Below are 17,854 nucleotides of genomic sequence, written 5' to 3' on the forward strand. Positions count from 1 at the left end.
TTTGCGAAATTTGGATGGATGTATCGTTTATTAGGCCTATTATTAAAATAAAATTATGTCGAGCATATATATTTGTATTTTGATTTTTCTCACTTTCTTATTATTTGACCAATTTGAAATCGCCCGTTACATATCGATATCTTATCGATTCATGTGACTCTCTCAAAATTCAAATTTTTTGAATAAGGTTTAACATTTTCAAATAATATAACGTTGGTTACTTATTTTCAATATCGATGTAATTCGCGTGATATATCAATTTCTATCTATCGGCCTCTTATAATTCGATGATATTTACCATTTACGTTGGAAATAGAACCAACAAGTAAAACCCTTCTTTAGAATTTCTTCATTGCCCACAGGTTATATTATATATAAGTAAAAATTTTACGTGAAAAATATTTACATGGGTTCTTTGCTATATTTGAACTAGTTAGTAAATGATTGAGGCTTTTTTCAGACGATGAAGTGATCCCTAAACTATAGAGAGAAGGATGTGGTTAAATTACGTCTACATCATTAGTTGTTAAATGGAATTTTAGAATATATATCATTGAAGTACTCTTCGACAATGTCTAATTATGTCAAGTTGATTGAACTCTAATGAGTTAGGTTATGATAGAAATAGAAAGCCCTATCAAATCAAGTATAACAGCATTGATTAAACAAGGGCTAGCAAAAACTCATACGCTAAAACGCATTATTATTTTAGGATGAAGTCAAAAATTAATTTAGTTATCTATCAAAATAATATTGTATTCCACGTACGTACAGTAGTACAAGTCCAAACGTACAAGAATAAAATCATAATTGTATCAATTTGTGGGAATGGATTCATCTAACAAATGTTTGACAAGAGAATTCAAATTAATGTACATAACACAAAGGGAAGAAGAATCAATTGAGCTTGGTGAATGTATCCCAGCCAAGAGAAATGATAGAGGGAATATATATATTTCAATATTTTATATTTAAAATTTATTTATATAAATATATCATATGAAATTTATATGTTTAAAATTGTTATCTATGATTTTTCCTAGGTTCATTTATGTGTGTTAGGTAAATCTGTTTGACATCGAGCTAATCCTATATAAAAGTAAACAATTTTTATAGTGCTTGAGGAAAATTTGAATATTAAAATTTATTACGGATCCTCGATCAAAGGTTATCTAAAAAAAATATTGAACGATTTTTAAGAAGGTGAAGAAAATTCACGAGAATCATGTTCATGGAAAATCTTGCAAAAGATAAACCTGGCTAATGTTAATGATTGAAACTCTTTTTTCTGTTATATATATGATCATCTTTTTTCTTTCTTTTTATGCAATATGATCATCTTTCTACGACAGAGGTGGCTATAACACGATGTTCTTGCTACATTTATACTGCTGCGCTCTTACTTTATAAACAAAAATTCTCTGTTTTAATTAAGTTGTTTGTCTCTTTATTCTTTTTCTCAACTTTATGTTTCTTTTGTAAAAAATATTTTCTTTAACTTCCTATGTGATGTAATAAATTTTAAAAACAAAATCATATGAGAAAACAGAATCAATTAATTCTAGAAAGCTATATCATGGCCAATCCCCAATATGGCATGTAAAAAAAAAAAAAAAAACAACCCTTTAAAAAAGAGTCTAAAAAGCTTATGTTTTTTCAGAATCATAGTTTTTAATTTTAGAGTATCTATTTCATCATGAAATTATTATTTTCCGAAAACGCAAAACTCGTTTTTTTTAGTTTTACCCGGCCCAGTAAAAAAAGTTTAATTCCAAACTATTTATGGGCGTGTTAGTGAAGGTTAAGTGTTAACATACAGTAAAAATAAATAAATTAGGTCATGTTTTTATTCAAAGTAATATATGGGTCAGGTCAAATCTAAATTTCGGCGTTCAAAGCCACGAGCTCGAAGCCACTCTATCTATCTCGAACTTGCCACGTAAGAGTCGGTGATCAAGGAACGTAACAGCCTAGTAAAACCTGACCTCATCATCCCCCACAGTACACGCCGTTTATTTTACAAGTAACGTTCTCTGTTGCTTTCAGTTTCAGTATAATCCAAAAATAACAATCATAAAAAAGTTTAATAGTTATAGCTTTTTCATCAAAATAGTTTTTTTTTTTTTTATTTACATACATATATATTTATATATTATATATAGATACAAAATGTTACCACTGCTACTAATTAATAAGAAGAGATCGAAAATGTGAAACAGTATAGTAACGGCGCTAGCTTAATTGATGAGCGAGCGCGCCGTCCGGTAGTTGTCCAATCTCCGATATGAAGTAAAGAAGAAGCAACTGACAGAAGGATTTGAAGTGATGCGCATATGATTGACACGTGTTCTGATATATTGTTCAACGTACGACTTTAATGACATCCTCATTACGTTGTAACAGTATCCACGTAGACAAAGTTAGTAGTATATTTTAGCTTTGGTACATTTATGACAAGGTTTTTATTTTATTTTATACAAGTACTGTGTATGTTCTTTTTTGTTGACGTAACTTTTGCTCCTTTACAGTGAGTTGCACTTGTTTGGTCTCTGTAGAAACTTGGATGATCGCTCAGCCTTATCACCGTTTTCATGTTCATACGGATCTGTCTTGGATTGAATCTAAGTACATGGGGTTAGTTTGTATATAATCGATCAAATTTAATACCATTTGCTTAAAGTTGGATTAAATTAACAAAGAGTATTGCTTCATTGAAGGTTTTTTTTTTTTTTTTTTTTTCAGGAATTGATCTTACTGATTATTTTGAGATAAGAACAATCATGTTAATTGCCAAATTTAGGACTCTTAATTAATGAATTAGATTATATTTTATAACATTGTATGTGTATGAGTTGGATTATATTTTATCAGGAGTTGTATGATGAAGTGGCAAAATATTACAACCTTTAATCTTATTAATTGTTTGTAGATTTATGCTAGTTATGGCATGCATGGATGTTAGTATTAATAAATCGAAGGAGTTTAATGCTAATATGTACAACCTCCGTCCCTTATTATTCAAATGAGGAAATGAAATCGAAATTTTGATAAAAATAAAAAAATAACACGTATTTATTGATGGGTCAAAATTCGATCGAGAAGTCAAATATTGTTTAAAAGATCAATTAAAATGAAGTTGAAGGTTGAGGATCAATTTGAATAAAATTCTAGAAGTTTGAATTTGGAAACCTGCCGACGTAGCATTGCATTTGGCGAAAGAGTTTGACTTGGAATTTATTTCTTCAGTATTATTCGAAAATCAACTTTACAAGCGTGATTAGTAATAAGACTTTAAGAGGAAATCTAAGTGGTGGAATTCAAATTAATATCTGCAATTTATAGTATAAATAGATGAGGTTAGCCATTTAAAAAAAAATATTTATACAAGAATTTGACGTCATGTGGTAAATCAATAAATAAAAGTTCGTGGAGAATGTTGTCAAATTCACGAGCCATTATCAAACTCCGATCAAATTGTTATTGTTTTTCTCGTTTCGATTCAAGGTTCGAATCAATCCAATAAATACGCATCATCAACAATCTATTGGTGTTAATCAGAAGAATTATAAAATTGTACCTCAATTATTTAATTTTTCAAAAAATTAATAAAATCGTTAATTTATTTTATATGTATTCTTATTATTTCGTATCATTATTTTATACGTTATTTTTTATGGTTGACAGGGATTACTTAATCAATAGAGAAATCAAATAATTCACTCGTGCGGTCAACCACCTAGGAACCGTAGGATATACTAGTAATATAATTAACTATAACTATTACAGAATTTATGAGATTGCTTACCGAAAATTCCGTGGAAGGAAATGTGTAGAAAATTACAAGATGTTGGCTTAAGAGGGGGCAACTGGAACTGCCAAGTACTTTCTGTTGATTATGAATTCTAATTAATCACAATTAAATTAAAAGTAGGCCGGCCGGAGGATGGTGTTTGACTACTAATTAATCATGAAAATTTTTCAGAAGTTAATTGATTTACTTTATTGTTGTCACTTTCTAACGTATGCGGTCAATTTTTTTATGTATTTAGTCTAGCTTTGTAGTCAAACTGTCAGCTTACGAACAAACAAAACAATAACGTTGATGACTACTCTTTTGAAAAGAGCCGGTGAGTTTCTCTTTTGGCTTACAGGAAGAAAACAATATCAAAGTCTTTAATTAGTACCCTTTTTTTCTTTTTAATTATAATAATATTGAGTATCAACATGAATTGTACTGTGCTGCGAATTCTTGATTTTTAAATTTGTAGTTAAAACCGAGTTTATTTTGACATTTATATTGATCTGAGATTAAAATTTTGTCAAATCTTTCCGATCGAATCTACTCAAAAAAGCTTAACGGATGCATATTTTTCTTTAAACAAATTCTCAACAAGAGCCCAAAATTAAGAAGACCATTACTATATACTCCCTCCTCCGTTTACTAATAATATACATAATCATTAATATTAACTAATTACATCTCTTTTTAAATATATGAAAAAAGATTAAAAAAATATGTATTAGCAAACGGAGGGAATATGCGCGTACTCAGAAGATTGAACCATGATTAAGTTGCTAATTACAATATTAATTGGGAGCCTGGAGTACAGACACACATATCGACGGATCCCGTATTATGGTGGCTTGTTGGCTGACTATGGAACAGAACTATCATCATCAACCTGCCATTTTACTTTTCTTTTTGTCTACATTATATAGTATCTTACTATATATATATATATATATGCCCAGAGTGAAAGAATCTACTCATAAAAAACTTTTCTTCTGAGATTAACATTAACTACTACTCTATATATAACTTAAGCAAACGGAAGTTCCATTAAAGAGAGAGAAAAAAAAAAATTGGCCCATGCAGGTCTCGAACCTGCGACCTTCGCGTTATTAGCACGACGCTCTAACCAGCTGAGCTAATGGGCCAATTGATGATTTGTTTCGAGTAAATATTAATAGTACTGTTAAAAGGAAAAGCCTGATACATCTCCATGCCTGCATCTCTTAAGTTAGGGTATTGAAACTGAAGGTTGAAAGCATATGAATATCTCGCTAGAAAGCACAGAAATCAAATGTTAGCTTGCTCAAGGTGAAGCAAAATGTTATGAGACCTAAGCTAAGTAAGTGTGTTTTAGAAGTTAGAACAATTGATTTATGTACTGATTTGCAGAGACATCAATAAGGAATAAGACCTCATTTCATGAGGATAGGTAAAACAAAAGAGAGGTTTCGGGATCGGGAAGTTATTGATCATCCTTTACAATAGAGTAGGATGCATTATTCTAAAACTAATAAAACAATTCTAAATATCAGCACGGTCGTTGTAGTATAGTGGTAAGTATTTCCGCCTGTCACGCGGACGACCCGGGTTCGATCCCCGGCAACGGCGTTTTATTATTTTATTTTTGTTTCAGATATATTTTGGTCTCTCCAGTTGATGATTTGTTGCATTTTCAAACTCCACACTCATTTTGCAGAGAGTAAGCAAATTTAAGTTATTTTCTGCTACTGCTGGATCATATTCCACAACATTTTAGGATCCATACCATGAATTGAAAAGGCTCAATGAATTCAATTTCTGAAAGCTTCGATCAATGGCATCATCTTCACTCTATTTTGAAACAAACTAATGTATTTATGGATGAATAAGAATTCTAAAAATAACTGTACAAGGAATGTATTAGTAAGACCAAGTAAAATAATAAGCTACTTGTAGTTGTCGTAGTTTAACGTATGCTACAAAGTACAAAACTGGGATGATCGATAAATTATACTCGACTACACAAAACTATATTCAGGCAAAGTGAATATACTAAACTACTTGACTTTGTTATTTAGATACTGCGAACAAAAAAATGAAAAAATAAACCGGGAAAGAACTTGCCGATTCGGCCCTTTGCCACAAAAAAAAGTTGTATGGATGCCAACTGTCTCGGTTCACAAAATTGTTGAAACTGAGATAACTTCTCCATGAACTGTGTCTCACCTTACTGGAAAGACCTGTTCAGAAAAACTAACTGTTAACTATTATGCAATACAACTTTACTGCCTGAAAAATCAAATTAAATGAATGCATTCTTGAAAAATCACAGAGATGAAGAAGATAAACTTACAATGATATCTAAAACTTGGTAGAAGCTAGCATGTTTGCTCAATTACCTTCATCGTCGTCTCCAGTGGTCCAAAGCAGCCTAATTAAAGTAGCACATTCAAACAAGAGGTTGATGTCAACAACATTGTCCCCTAGAAGAGGTTTTAAACATTGATTATAACATCTAATTCATTCATCACATTACCAAAACAGGCTTATGACCAATAACACCACTAGGTAACCCATCTTAATAGCTCGCGTCTTCTTTTCCTTTGGAAGCTGGTTATAGATCTCTGTTACATCTACCAAGTGTGTTCTTTCCAAGTACCTGATCATGGAGAACCTATTAGATAAGAAATATTTACACTATTCTCTTAAAAGCTCGAGCTTTTGATGCTGAAATTTGTTATTTCAACCACAAAAAGGTCACAAATTTTACAATTGAATACACCGTACAAAGCAGGTTTCCAATGGAACTATTGCAATTAAAGCACCCTTTAACCAGACCACATTCAGAATTCCACCATTTTGCTCAAAGATTGTAAAATTTAATTCAAAATCAATCCATGCAAAGAGGAGTTTTGGGATTGGGAGACCGTGAATTACACGCAACGAAACCAGTACAGTGAAGAAAGATAGACACACACTGGGACTCATATTCTGTCAGTTTTCATGCACAATCTATGCAACAGTACATACATAGTGCATTGAATTGGAAGAGGAAACTTACAATGTGACATTGAAATATACGTATGGGAGAGACAAGAGACAGAGAAACCAATGCCCTGTAAGAAAATAAACGACACACAATACTCCTCCGATCACTATCTCCGGCAAAACCACCATGTTAATCTTCAACGCCGAATCATATGGATTTAAATAATCTGACTCTAGGTCTGCTAAGCACACTAGCTGCATGCAACAACAACAATTCGATTTTTTTAAAATTTTATTAATTGCATGATGAGAAAAAAAAAACATATATAAAATTGGAATAGTGGCAAGATCTAAACATGGGTAATAACAAACCTGGTAAGCAACAATGCCGAGAAGACATATGAGGATTATGAAGGTCAAGAGCCATCCGAGCAGACCCATGGCCTTCCTCTGCTGTTTCTCGATCAATCGAGTCGGTTAACTTCTGTTATTTGCAGTGTTTCGCCCTCCATGTATATAAATAGATGACGATTTTGGTATTTTTTTTTTTAATATATCAATACATTTTTTACACTTTTCTCTTCCACTAATTTTACACATATACAATTAATATTTTAATAAAAAAATTATAAAATAAAAGTATTTTATGTTTTAAAATTAATGTGATATATCCAAAATGTGTAAATATCAAATACTGCATTCAAATAAATATTTTCTCTTTTTCATTAAAAAAATAAAAATACCACCTTTTTGTTCCAAGTGTTGAGAAAATTGATTTTGGGCCTTGGGCTCAAATCTTTTGCAAACTCCAATATAAATATCTAACGGCGTCGTTTTGAAACAACAGCAATGAGTTTAGTCCTGGTTTAACTAGCTAGCAACTTTCTTGCTCGCAAAGAGATCCCAAAGAGAAAAGTCGAGCCCCAAAATTCTTTTCACTTCGCAGCTATACATCTATCAGACTCTCGATCGTTTGCGGCAATAAACGAATCACCATGACGAAGCAACAAGCCAATTGGTCTCCCTACGACAACAATGGAGGGTACTCTCTCTGCTAATCTCTGTGTTCAAATTTGCTTTTGCGAATCGGTTTGATTAATTTGGTATCTGTGTTCGTTTATGCGTCGATAGATCTTGCGTTGCGGTTGCCGGAGCTGATTACTGCGTCATCGCTGCCGATACAAGGATGTCGACTGGTTACAATATTCTTACTCGCGATTACTCCAAAATCTGCAAACTGTACGGTTTCTCGAGCTTTGTTATTTCATGTTTTTGATTCGCCAAGTGTACTTTAATATGAATTTTAAAAAAGCTCGCTTTAATATGGTCACATTGATTTTTGGTGTTAAAGATTGAAATTGGTTAAGTATTGAGCCATGGCGATGAATTTCTTTCTTCAATCTTTACCCTTTATGCTTATTGGTCCTATGTCTGGTTTAAAAAATTGGACACCAAACTGAGTTCATAAACTGTGAAGTTGTTTGAGAAGAATTTTGGATGTAACTGGATGATAAATGTTTGCAAACTAATGCTGTGTAAAACTGAGTTCAAAGCATTTTGGAACTACCCGTGGAATTCTAGCGTATCTACATTATGCGCCCCATGATCTTGTTGCTTATTAATGCTATTTTGAACTTTGTAGCGCTGACAAGTGTGTTTTGGCCTCATCTGGTTTCCAAGCTGATGTGAAGGCGTTGCAAAAGGTTTTGGGAGCTAGACACTTGGTGAGTTTTCAAACATTTGCGTGTGGTGGAAACTAGCATTTGCATCTAAAATTTGGAAAGTGGTGTACTAGACTTATCACATATGATAATTTTCTCTGATTATACGCAGATCTATCAGCATCAGCACAACAAACAAATGAGCTGCCCAGCAATGGGACAGCTGCTCTCCAACACGCTTTACTACAAACGTTTCTTCCCCTATTATGCTTTCAATGTCTTAGGTGGCCTTGACAGTGAAGGTACTTATTTACGAGCTTCAAAAGCTCATTTACTGCCTTGCTTTCTTGTAAGAGATAACAATGTAATTTGTGTTTGCAATTATAGGAAAGGGCTGTGTCTTCACTTATGATGCCGTTGGTTCCTATGAGAGGGTGGGATACAGTGCGCAAGGATCAGGTTCTACACTCATCATGCCTTTTCTGGATAACCAGCTCAAGTCTCCCAGCCCACTCTTGTTACCTGCCCAGGTATGTGCATAATTTGATTATCTTTTTCATTAGCAGTTTCCATTGTTTTATTCTCTGTATGCCTCCCTGACATAAAATCACATGGCTTGCAGGATGCTGTAACCCCACTTTCAGAAGATGAAGCAATCACTTTGGTCAAAACTTGTTTTGCATCTGCAACCGAGAGAGATATATACACTGTAAGCTTCTCGGCTTTCTTTTTTGCCTTGTGAAATAGTTATCTCGAGCGATACAGCTAAACTTCATGATTTGGTTGTAAGAACTAATCCTCATGGTTGAGTTTCGTCAGCTTCGCTCTTTCCTAGCTACATAAAATGAGAAAACTGCCTGTTAGACAGAATTAAATATTAGTACTACTTGTTGGCTGTTATATTTTGTAGGAAATTTATTTACCTGGCACACTGCACACATATGTATCATATATAAATTCCTTTTGAGACGTTTCTGACGAATGTCTTAAATGCATGACAGGGAGACAAGCTTGAAATTGTTATCCTGAACCGAGATGGAATTCGTCGTGAATATTTGGAACTCAGGAAAGATTAATTGCTTCTTGAAGAAATGCAAGCGTGGCGCACTTTGGCCTGAAGATGCTCAGAGTCGTGCTGATGCACTTGTGCTTTGGCACTTTGTCTACTTTAAGAACTGCCCTTTTTAGCTTTTGATAGAACTTTTCCAGTGATAATTATCTATGTTTGGATGGAATTCTATTTCATGTATTTAAATGAAATCTAAATTGTAGGTAAACTTTCAGCTTATTAAGTTTAAGATTGTTTTATAATTTGAATGTGTTCTTCTTGGTTGGAAAAAAAGAAAGAAAAATCAATCATCTTAAGATTTTAGATGAAAATGGCTTAACATATCATCTTAAGATTTCATTTGCTCAGCTTGTTTTGTAGTACAGTACGGGTTGTTCGAGCTTCGAGCTTAATATCTTCCACTTAAGCTTCGTTTACTGCAAGTTATTTTCGTTAATTTGAGTCAGACTTTGTGAAGTTTGTTCTCCGGTGATAATTGATTATATCCTCTAGATCAAATCACAATTGATGTCCATTTTATTATTGTGGCAGCAGAGCTGCAATCTTCCCAAATGCAGCTCATTAATAAACTGCTTCCAGTCAGTCCTCCTAGCGTTTACTAAATGGACGAAGCCTCAAGCAAATTAATTGAAGATGAATGTGGATGGGGCTCTCTTCCCAAATGGATGTATGAGTATTGGCGTGGTTCTAAGGGACAATAAAGGATGTATTCTGATCTCACAGGCCATCCATTCAACTGCTATCGGTGACATTCAATCGATTGAAGCTCTGGCTATCTTAACTGGTTTGGAGTTGGCAAAATCTTACAATCTTCGTATTCTATGCATTGAATCAGACGCTCAAACTTTGGTGAAGGCAATTAACTCTCAGGAAACGTGTTTTTTTCTTTGTTGTAATTTAGATAATGACATTAGGCTTTTGATGAGCACTTTTGAAGCTTGTAATCTTAACTTTATAAGGCGAGATGAAAATCACCTAGCTCACAGTATTGCTAATTCGAAAAGTAATTGGTTAGGTGGCTTATCCTCTTCCTTGTTTGATGTAGCTACTCTTGATATCACTTAATATACATGCTGTTTAACCTCAAAAAAATAAAATAATGATCATTATAGATATTTCTATTTCCTACTTGGATGTACTGATGCATTTAAAAAAAAAAAAAACCGAAAAAGTAAAAAGGTCAAAGAAATGAGGCTACAAAGAAATATTCAAAAGATTAGGAGGACCAATTAAGAGTTTGATAAAATTCTGAACCCGAGCGGGAAGGAAAACATCGAAGTGTTTAAGTGCCCACAGAGCTTCCACCATAAGCTTCTACTTACAGTATTTAAGCTTCCACTTGTTCCCATTCATTTCATATACTAATACAAGTCCAAGCAGCAACCCAAATGGCGGGAAACAAGGTTAAACTTTTTTCATTATTATTGTTTTTGGCTGATAATTTATTTCCCAAGAATTTAAAACTCAAATGGCTTTTCTCCACATTTTGTGCTTCATCTTGAGAATTATTCCACAGTTATCTGATTTTTCATTGATTGAAAATAAATGGAACCAACTTCATGCACTCTGTTTGGGGGGTTTTAGGGTTTATGTGATTGAAAGATCAATTAGATTCTTAAGCCTTTGTAATTATATATATTGAAGATTGTATAAGATGAGAAATAGTGAGTTGAATGTAATTTCAATTTAAGGTAGATTGGATATTCTATTTTACTTAAAAGGCGTGGTTTTATTGAAGTGGCCGTGTAGCTGCTCATGGCTTTCGTCCATTTTGCATTCACAATCTGGTTTTTTAACGATGGCACGCTTGTTTTATGGAACAGGAATCGTTGATATTGCTACTTGATGTTGGTCCTTCAATGCATGGTGTACTTGGGGATGTGGAAAAACTTTGTGCCATGATTATAGAGAAAAAGGTGATATATTTGTATCTTTCAATTCTTCCGCTAGGTCATTTGATTTCTATGTATATACTACTAATTGACTGCGAATAGTCTTTGTTTTGAATCTTGGTGCAGTTGATTTTCAGCAAATATGATGAAGTTGCAGTTGTTTTATTTGGAACTGAAGGTATGTTGCCTCCTCATCTTTTGTGATGCCACCACAGAAATTTGTTTTAGGCAGCATTGCGATCCATTAGGCCTCGTTTGGTTTGCATGATTAGCATGAATTAGGAACTGGACTGAGTTTCGTCAAACCAATTTATTTTAATCCGATATTTGGTTCGCATGATTATATATTGGATTCGAGCTCGAATCCGATTGTTAGCGGATTAGTTAGTAAGTTCTTGATAGCACTTTCTGGCGAAACCGATAACAAACGGATTCGCTAAATTTGCAAAAAATCTATGAAATTCCCACTCTATTCTCACTTATTTTCTCAAAAGACAAATTCTACCCCTAATCTTCTGCAGCCATATAAAAATCGAAAACCCTACATTATTCTCATTTCACTCCATCTCTCTCGATCTCTGTTGCTCTCAAAACCAAATCTCTTCCCAACACCGACTGAGTTCGATCGACGATGAAGACCACGTGCAGAGGACGTCGGAGCGCCGCCTAACATGCTGCCGCAAGAACGACTCCTGAAACTCGTCGTGAATTTGTTCCTCGTCCAGTTCCACCGGGAAACTTGAACGCACCTCCGGTAAGATTTCCGTTCATGCCTTTTCTTTTCCTATTTATTGTTTAATCCTGTCATATATTGAATTTGTTATTGATGATTTAGTGTTAATTTTAAGTTATTCACGAATTAGGATTAGGGTTATTAATTATTTTTTTGGGGCTTTAAAAAATTGATGAGTTTATAGGTCCATTGAAGATGTTATGAGTTCACACTTAACCATTTGTTTGTGTTTTCAGGTTCCTCGTCGATTTTGGACTCAAGCAGAAGAATTTGCTCTTGTTGATTGTCTTGAGGAAGCTTGTGCCCAGAAGAAGAAGAGTGACGCCGGAGGTTTCAAGCCCGGCGTCCGCCGTGAATTCGAAGCGAAGCTCAGTACGATGTTTCATGATGCTCAGCCTCCAATCAAGGTGAAACCCCACATCGAGTCCATTCTCAAGAAGCTGAAGGGGTTGTACAATATTTACTCTATCATGAAGGGCACTAGTGGATTCGGTTGGAATGATGATAGCTGCACGGTGAAGGTGGACAGTGATGAGGTTTAGGATGCCTTTGTAGCGATAAGTAAATACTTGCTTGTTAAATTGATGATTTGCTTAGTGAATACTTATGGATAGCTTTGTGAATGCTTTGCTTAGTGACTTATTTATGAAATGCTTTGTTTAGTGATTTATTTGTGGAATGCTTTGTGAATGCTTTGGTTAGTGACTTATTTATGGAAGTATTTTGTGAATGCTTTGTTTTTTGTCGTAGGCTAACCCAGCTGCCAAGGATCTACAATACAAGCCTTTCCCGTTGTATGACAGGTTTCACAAGATCTATGGATTGGACCTTGCCAACGGGAATATGAGAGCTACACCGGCTGAGATGGAGGTTGAATCAAGGGTTGAGGAGACAGACATTGATGTTGAAGATGAAAATTCAGCTTTGAAGATGCTGACGAGGAGAGAAACACACAAAATACTCAAAAAAGTATGGGTACTGACAGTCGAGGTGGTGGTGGGAGTGGAACTAAGAGGAAAAGGCATGTTGAAGATGGAAGTGGCAGTTCTGACGAACTGTTTCAAGGAGCAAAACCACCATTTGGAGAAGCTGACGACCATACTAGACGAGCATCTCTAATTTGATGCAAACCATGTTCAGTTAAGGATGGATGTTACTAAGGAGCTTAAGAGGATGACTGCACTTGATTTTGACGATATTTGTGATGCTCTAAACCATATCCTTGGAACTGAAAATGGAGTGCTCAAGTCCTGGTTGTTTCTTGAAGAGAATCGAGAGCAGTAGGTGTTGAAGATACTGAGTCGAGTTGGTCAAAATGTACAGATAAAGTAATTTTCTTCATTAATTTTGATTTTAATTATTTCTATTGGTTGAAATTTTGTTAACCAATTTTCTTCTATTTTTTTTCAGTAAGGTCGAGGAGGTGGAGTTGGTTTAAAGGCTGGTGGAGAAAGGTTGTTTAGGTTGTTGTCTGTTGTTAGTTGGTAGCTTTTAAGTTTATAAAATTCTGTTAACATGATTTTGTGTAAAGTTTTTTTGTAAAATTTGTTTCTGTTGATGACTTTGTTTAAGCCTTCTTATATATGTCTAGTTGATGTAAAGGCTATTCGTACATTGGTAGTTGGTTGATCGCTTCTATGAAGTGTAGTTTTTGGATATCGACCTCCACTCCGAATGCTAGGGCAGTTAGATGATATTTTATATTAACATATCTAATTTAATACCTCTTGAAACATCTATTGTTACTTGTCTATTGCAATTTTACAAGCATGTTTTCTTTGTATAAAATAATCAAGAATGAATTGATAAATAGTTTTGCATAAAGTTTATAATTTTGTTAACTAATATCTAGCTAACAAGCATATTTTTTTTGCATAAAATTTTGTTAACCAATATCTATTTATGTTTAAAAATATATTGATAAATAATTTTGCATAAAGTTCACAATAAATTATAAGCTATTTATGTTCATATCCTTCAAATAAATGAAACAGTTTTAAAAAATATTTAAAAAAAATTTCATTTTATCTTAAAAAGGATATTTATGTAAAAGACGGCATCAATCCATATCTTAAATTAGTATACTCAAACATTACATATGATATATATAAAATAATCAGTTATTGTATCTTGTTCTACTCAAATGAATCTAAATAACCCATCCAACGAACCAAACGAGTTCTTAAAATGTAACTGCTGAAAAGTTTACATCTCTATCCTATTAGGCCGCAACAAATATTAACAAATATTTTTTTCCTCAATTTGTCAGAGACTAAGAATGAGCTGACAACGGAAGTGGGTGGATATCATAATATCGTGGTTTTGTGGGATTTGAGGGTTGTTGATGGTAACGTTGCTGATGCATTGCAGCAGCTGCCCGGAGGAACTGTCATTGGTGATTGTATCCTATTCTTTGTTCTGGAATACGTTTTTATGTGGTGCTTGAATCTGTAGCTCTCTTTATTTATGCCTTTTTGCTGTGGCTTTCTCAAAAAGGGTGGTCAGGTGTTCTTATTCTGGTTCACTGCTGTTGTCATTGAGTGGTGTTTATCATCTTTGCTTCTGAAAGTGCTAGGTTGTCAATCTACATATTCTGGTAATCCAAGGTGCTTTTATGTAATAATGTATCTAGGTGCCCTTTAATATATGTCCAAGATTTATTGGAAAAACAACTTTATTAATTCAGAAATTTTGAAGTGGCTCTTAAAACTGTGAGCCCAAACGAAAATGTGGTTTTTTTTTTTTTTACTTTCTCATGTATATGTGGAATAAATCTTTGGTAAGATTTGGTGTGGTTTCTTAACTATTGAAAGTTCTTGATGCTATTGTTGTTGGGATGGATATGATGATAAAGAAACATGGAACAAACAAAGGAAAGAAACGCATCCTATTAGAGATCCATATGAAGGGACCAAAGAAGATCAAGTTAGCGCAATTGCTGAGCAGATGACTGCACATGGCATGAGAATGGAGAACATTATTGTAAGGGGAATGCTGAATATCAAGGGAGATGAGCGAGTAATGGATGAGAACGATCGTCTTTTGAATATATTTTCCGAGAAGACGAATGCAAAGATGGTATATGTGGATAGCCCGATCTCATTGTTGGGTGCTCTTAAAACTAGAAATGTATCTCCTGTAACATTATTCCAAGGCGAATTAGAGCTCAGTCCTCAAATGAAGATACAGGTGTGGGTCTATAAGAAAATAGATGAGGAGAGGCTTCCAACTCTGAAAAAATATTCTGATAAAGCACCTCCCACTGATACGTTCGTGACTCATGAAGTCAAGGTAGATTTTGAGTACAGTGCTGTTGAGGATTCCAGTAAAGTTGTTCCTCCAGAAGACAGGATTAAAGGTTATCGTTATGGCCCTCACGTGATTCCCATATCAACTGATGAATTGGATGCCGTGAAGTTCAAACCAGACAAGGGTGTGAAGCTTCTTGGATTTACTAATTTATCAAACATTATGCGGTAAGCACAGCTGCTCTGTGTTGAGTTCTAAACGATTAGCATTAAAATAGTGTTAACAGCTTTTCTGCTTACTTTTATCTTTTCCAGCCATTATTACATGAAAGATGCATACATCTTCATTCCTGAACCAGAAAACAAAAAAGCTATGAAAGCAGTCTCTGCTATAGCAAGGGCAATGACGGAATCCAATAAAGTTGCAATTGTACGCTGTGTTTGGAGGCAGGGCCAAGGAAATGTTGTTGTGGGGGTCTTGATTCCTAATCTATCCAACAAAGATCATATTGTGAGTTTGATATGCAGTCAAACTGCATCCCTTCATTGAATATTCAATTCAAAAATATCTTTTTATTGGTTTTGTTTTTGGTTGCTCTGTTCTAAGTTGGATTGGGTGGCTTGTTTCTCCCCAGCCTGATTCGTTATACTTCAACGTGCTTCCATTTGCTGATGATATTAGAGAATTTCAATTCCCATTCTTCAGCAACTTTCCAGCGTCATGGCAACCAATGAAGAGCAACAGAAAGTGGCTGATAACTTTGTGAAGATGCTAAACCTTGCTCCATCTGGCAAGGCAGAAATTTTGCAGCCTGACTTAACGCCAAACCCTCTTCTTCAGGTATTTCTGTATATTTTCCTACACTGTATCCACTCGTAGAATTGAAGCTCGTATCGAGTTGTAGACTAGTTATAGACTTGAGGAGCATATCTAGCAGTAGACTAGTTGTAAACTTGAGGAGCTTTCCGAGTTACCGAGTTGTAGGCTTGTTGGAACGATTCCGCTTTGTGGATTTTTTGGAACATTTTCGAGTTGTAGGCTTGTTGGAAGTATTCCGAGTTGTATGTAGGCTTGTTGACAGCTTACTTGTTCCTAGTTGTAGGCAGCTTACTGTTCCTAGTTGTAGGGCTTGTTGGATTTATTCCGAATTGTAGGCTTGTTGACCCCATTCCGAGTTGTGGGCTCTTTATGTAGATCCGTACTGAGTTTGATTTTTTTGTAGTCTTATAGGATCTAACATTATTTCTGATTCTATTCAACGATCAATTAAATCTGGTCTGGTTGTCTTTTAATTTACTTTACACATTATAAAAATGCATGGAAAAAGTCTGACTAAAACTAATAGCAAGGGTTTAAACTTCTCCCAGCATTTTTTATCATCTTCTGTTGAAATCAAAGCAACCTGATGCAGCTGTGCCTCCACTTGATGAATATTTCAAGATGATCAGCGAACCTAAGCCGGAACTTATTTCTGATAACAAGTCTACAATTGTTGCTTTCCGTGGCCGGTTTGATCTTAAGCAGAATCCAAAGGTCATTAATCTCTGAACCTCATCTAGACTCCAAATATGAATTATGCTACCATATTTATAACTTGTACTATGAACTTGGATTTTTCGCTAAAGAAATCAGTTAGGCGTTTCCGGCAAGAGAAACCGTCTGGCTCTAATGAGATAGTGGTTGGGGATGCTTCTGCTTTTGGAGTTGTCGATAGTGTTGAAAACAAACTTGTAGTTAAAGTAGAAGAGATTGGGGATTTAACACCTGTCCAAGATTTTGAAGCCATGATGTCATGCAGAGACAGCCCTGAGTGGGTTTTAAAAGCAATAACAGATATGAAAAAGAAAATCTATAAGTTACTTGGGGACTCTTCTGGAGGGGAAAACTATCCCAAAGCACTTGAATGTTTGGTTGCCCTTCGTAAGGGTTGCATCCTTGAGCAAGTAAGTCTCTCTCTGTTTGTGTGTTAGAAGCTAAGTGCCATGATTGATGTTTTTTATCTATCATTTACAGGAGCCAAAGGAGTTCAATGATTTCTCGCATTGTCTTCACAAATACTGTCAGGATGAAAACCAGAATTTCCGTGATTTACTCGTGTCGAAACAAATCACGTTGATATCCAAGTCAGAAGCCATAGACAGGATTGAATTCCCTTTTATTTCGACATCTGCTCATCGAGTTTTATTACATTTCTCAAAGCTACTTTGCCACATTCTTAATGTTCTCTTTTTTAAAAAACGGCAACATCACAGAGGATGAAGCTAAAGCATTTCTCGTGAAACCGGAGCCGAAACTTGAACAGTTATAAGAATTAGCTAGATTGTTAGATAATATTCTATGGCAAATTATGATCAAACGTGGGGTTTGACTTTTGTGCACCAGAAATCCTCATGTAGTAGAAGAGTAGAGATCGTTCTCTTTTATGTTTTGTTATGTATCAGACATATTTGTGGTATATTCAGTGAATCGAGACTGTTTAAAATTATTATT

General features: G+C 34.6%; 3 protein-coding genes, 2 non-coding genes and 1 pseudogene across 6 annotated transcripts; 4 read left to right on the forward strand and 2 right to left on the reverse strand.

The window, feature by feature from the left end:
- Nucleotides 1-4,864: 4,864 nt before the first annotated feature.
- On the reverse strand, nucleotides 4,865-4,938 carry TRNAI-AAU (transfer RNA isoleucine (anticodon AAU)). The gene has a single exon. It is a non-coding gene; the product is annotated as a tRNA-Ile (tRNA).
- Nucleotides 4,939-5,329: 391 nt separating this feature from the next.
- Nucleotides 5,330-5,401, forward strand: TRNAD-GUC (transfer RNA aspartic acid (anticodon GUC)). Its single transcript has one exon. It is a non-coding gene; the product is annotated as a tRNA-Asp (tRNA).
- A 144-nt stretch (nucleotides 5,402-5,545) lies between these two features.
- On the reverse strand, nucleotides 5,546-7,201 carry LOC139884200 (protein cornichon homolog 4-like). Its single transcript, XM_071868268.1, has 6 exons — nucleotides 7,133-7,201; nucleotides 6,834-7,015; nucleotides 6,309-6,431; nucleotides 6,172-6,203; nucleotides 5,897-6,012; nucleotides 5,546-5,623 (listed from the first exon to the last, which is right to left on the reverse strand). Exons 1-6 carry the CDS (start codon nucleotides 7,199-7,201, stop codon nucleotides 5,546-5,548), a joined length of 600 nt encoding a protein of 199 aa, XP_071724369.1.
- A 554-nt stretch (nucleotides 7,202-7,755) lies between these two features.
- Nucleotides 7,756-9,497, forward strand: LOC139884207 (proteasome subunit beta type-1). 2 transcript variants are annotated; one of them, XM_071868275.1, is made up of 7 exons: nucleotides 7,756-7,802; nucleotides 7,892-7,999; nucleotides 8,403-8,484; nucleotides 8,594-8,723; nucleotides 8,809-8,951; nucleotides 9,044-9,134; nucleotides 9,427-9,497. In XM_071868275.1, the coding sequence occupies exons 1-7, from the start codon at nucleotides 7,756-7,758 to the stop codon at nucleotides 9,495-9,497; spliced, it is 672 nt and encodes a 223-aa protein (XP_071724376.1). The 2 variants fall into 2 exon arrangements, with proteins under 2 accessions (XP_071724376.1, XP_071724375.1); XM_071868274.1 differs by having other exon boundaries at nucleotides 9,044-9,130; nucleotides 9,423-9,497.
- A 626-nt stretch (nucleotides 9,498-10,123) lies between these two features.
- Nucleotides 10,124-10,555, forward strand: LOC139884201 (uncharacterized). The gene has a single exon (XM_071868269.1). It carries the CDS (start codon nucleotides 10,124-10,126, stop codon nucleotides 10,553-10,555), a length of 432 nt encoding a protein of 143 aa, XP_071724370.1.
- A 323-nt stretch (nucleotides 10,556-10,878) lies between these two features.
- On the forward strand, nucleotides 10,879-17,672 carry LOC139884202 (ATP-dependent DNA helicase 2 subunit KU80-like; annotated as a pseudogene).
- The last annotated feature ends 182 nt before the right edge of the window (nucleotides 17,673-17,854 follow it).

Source organism: Rutidosis leptorrhynchoides, unplaced genomic scaffold (assembly GCF_046630445.1).
Source record: "Rutidosis leptorrhynchoides isolate AG116_Rl617_1_P2 unplaced genomic scaffold, CSIRO_AGI_Rlap_v1 contig519, whole genome shotgun sequence".
NCBI classification, from domain to species: Eukaryota; Viridiplantae; Streptophyta; class Magnoliopsida; order Asterales; family Asteraceae; genus Rutidosis; species Rutidosis leptorrhynchoides.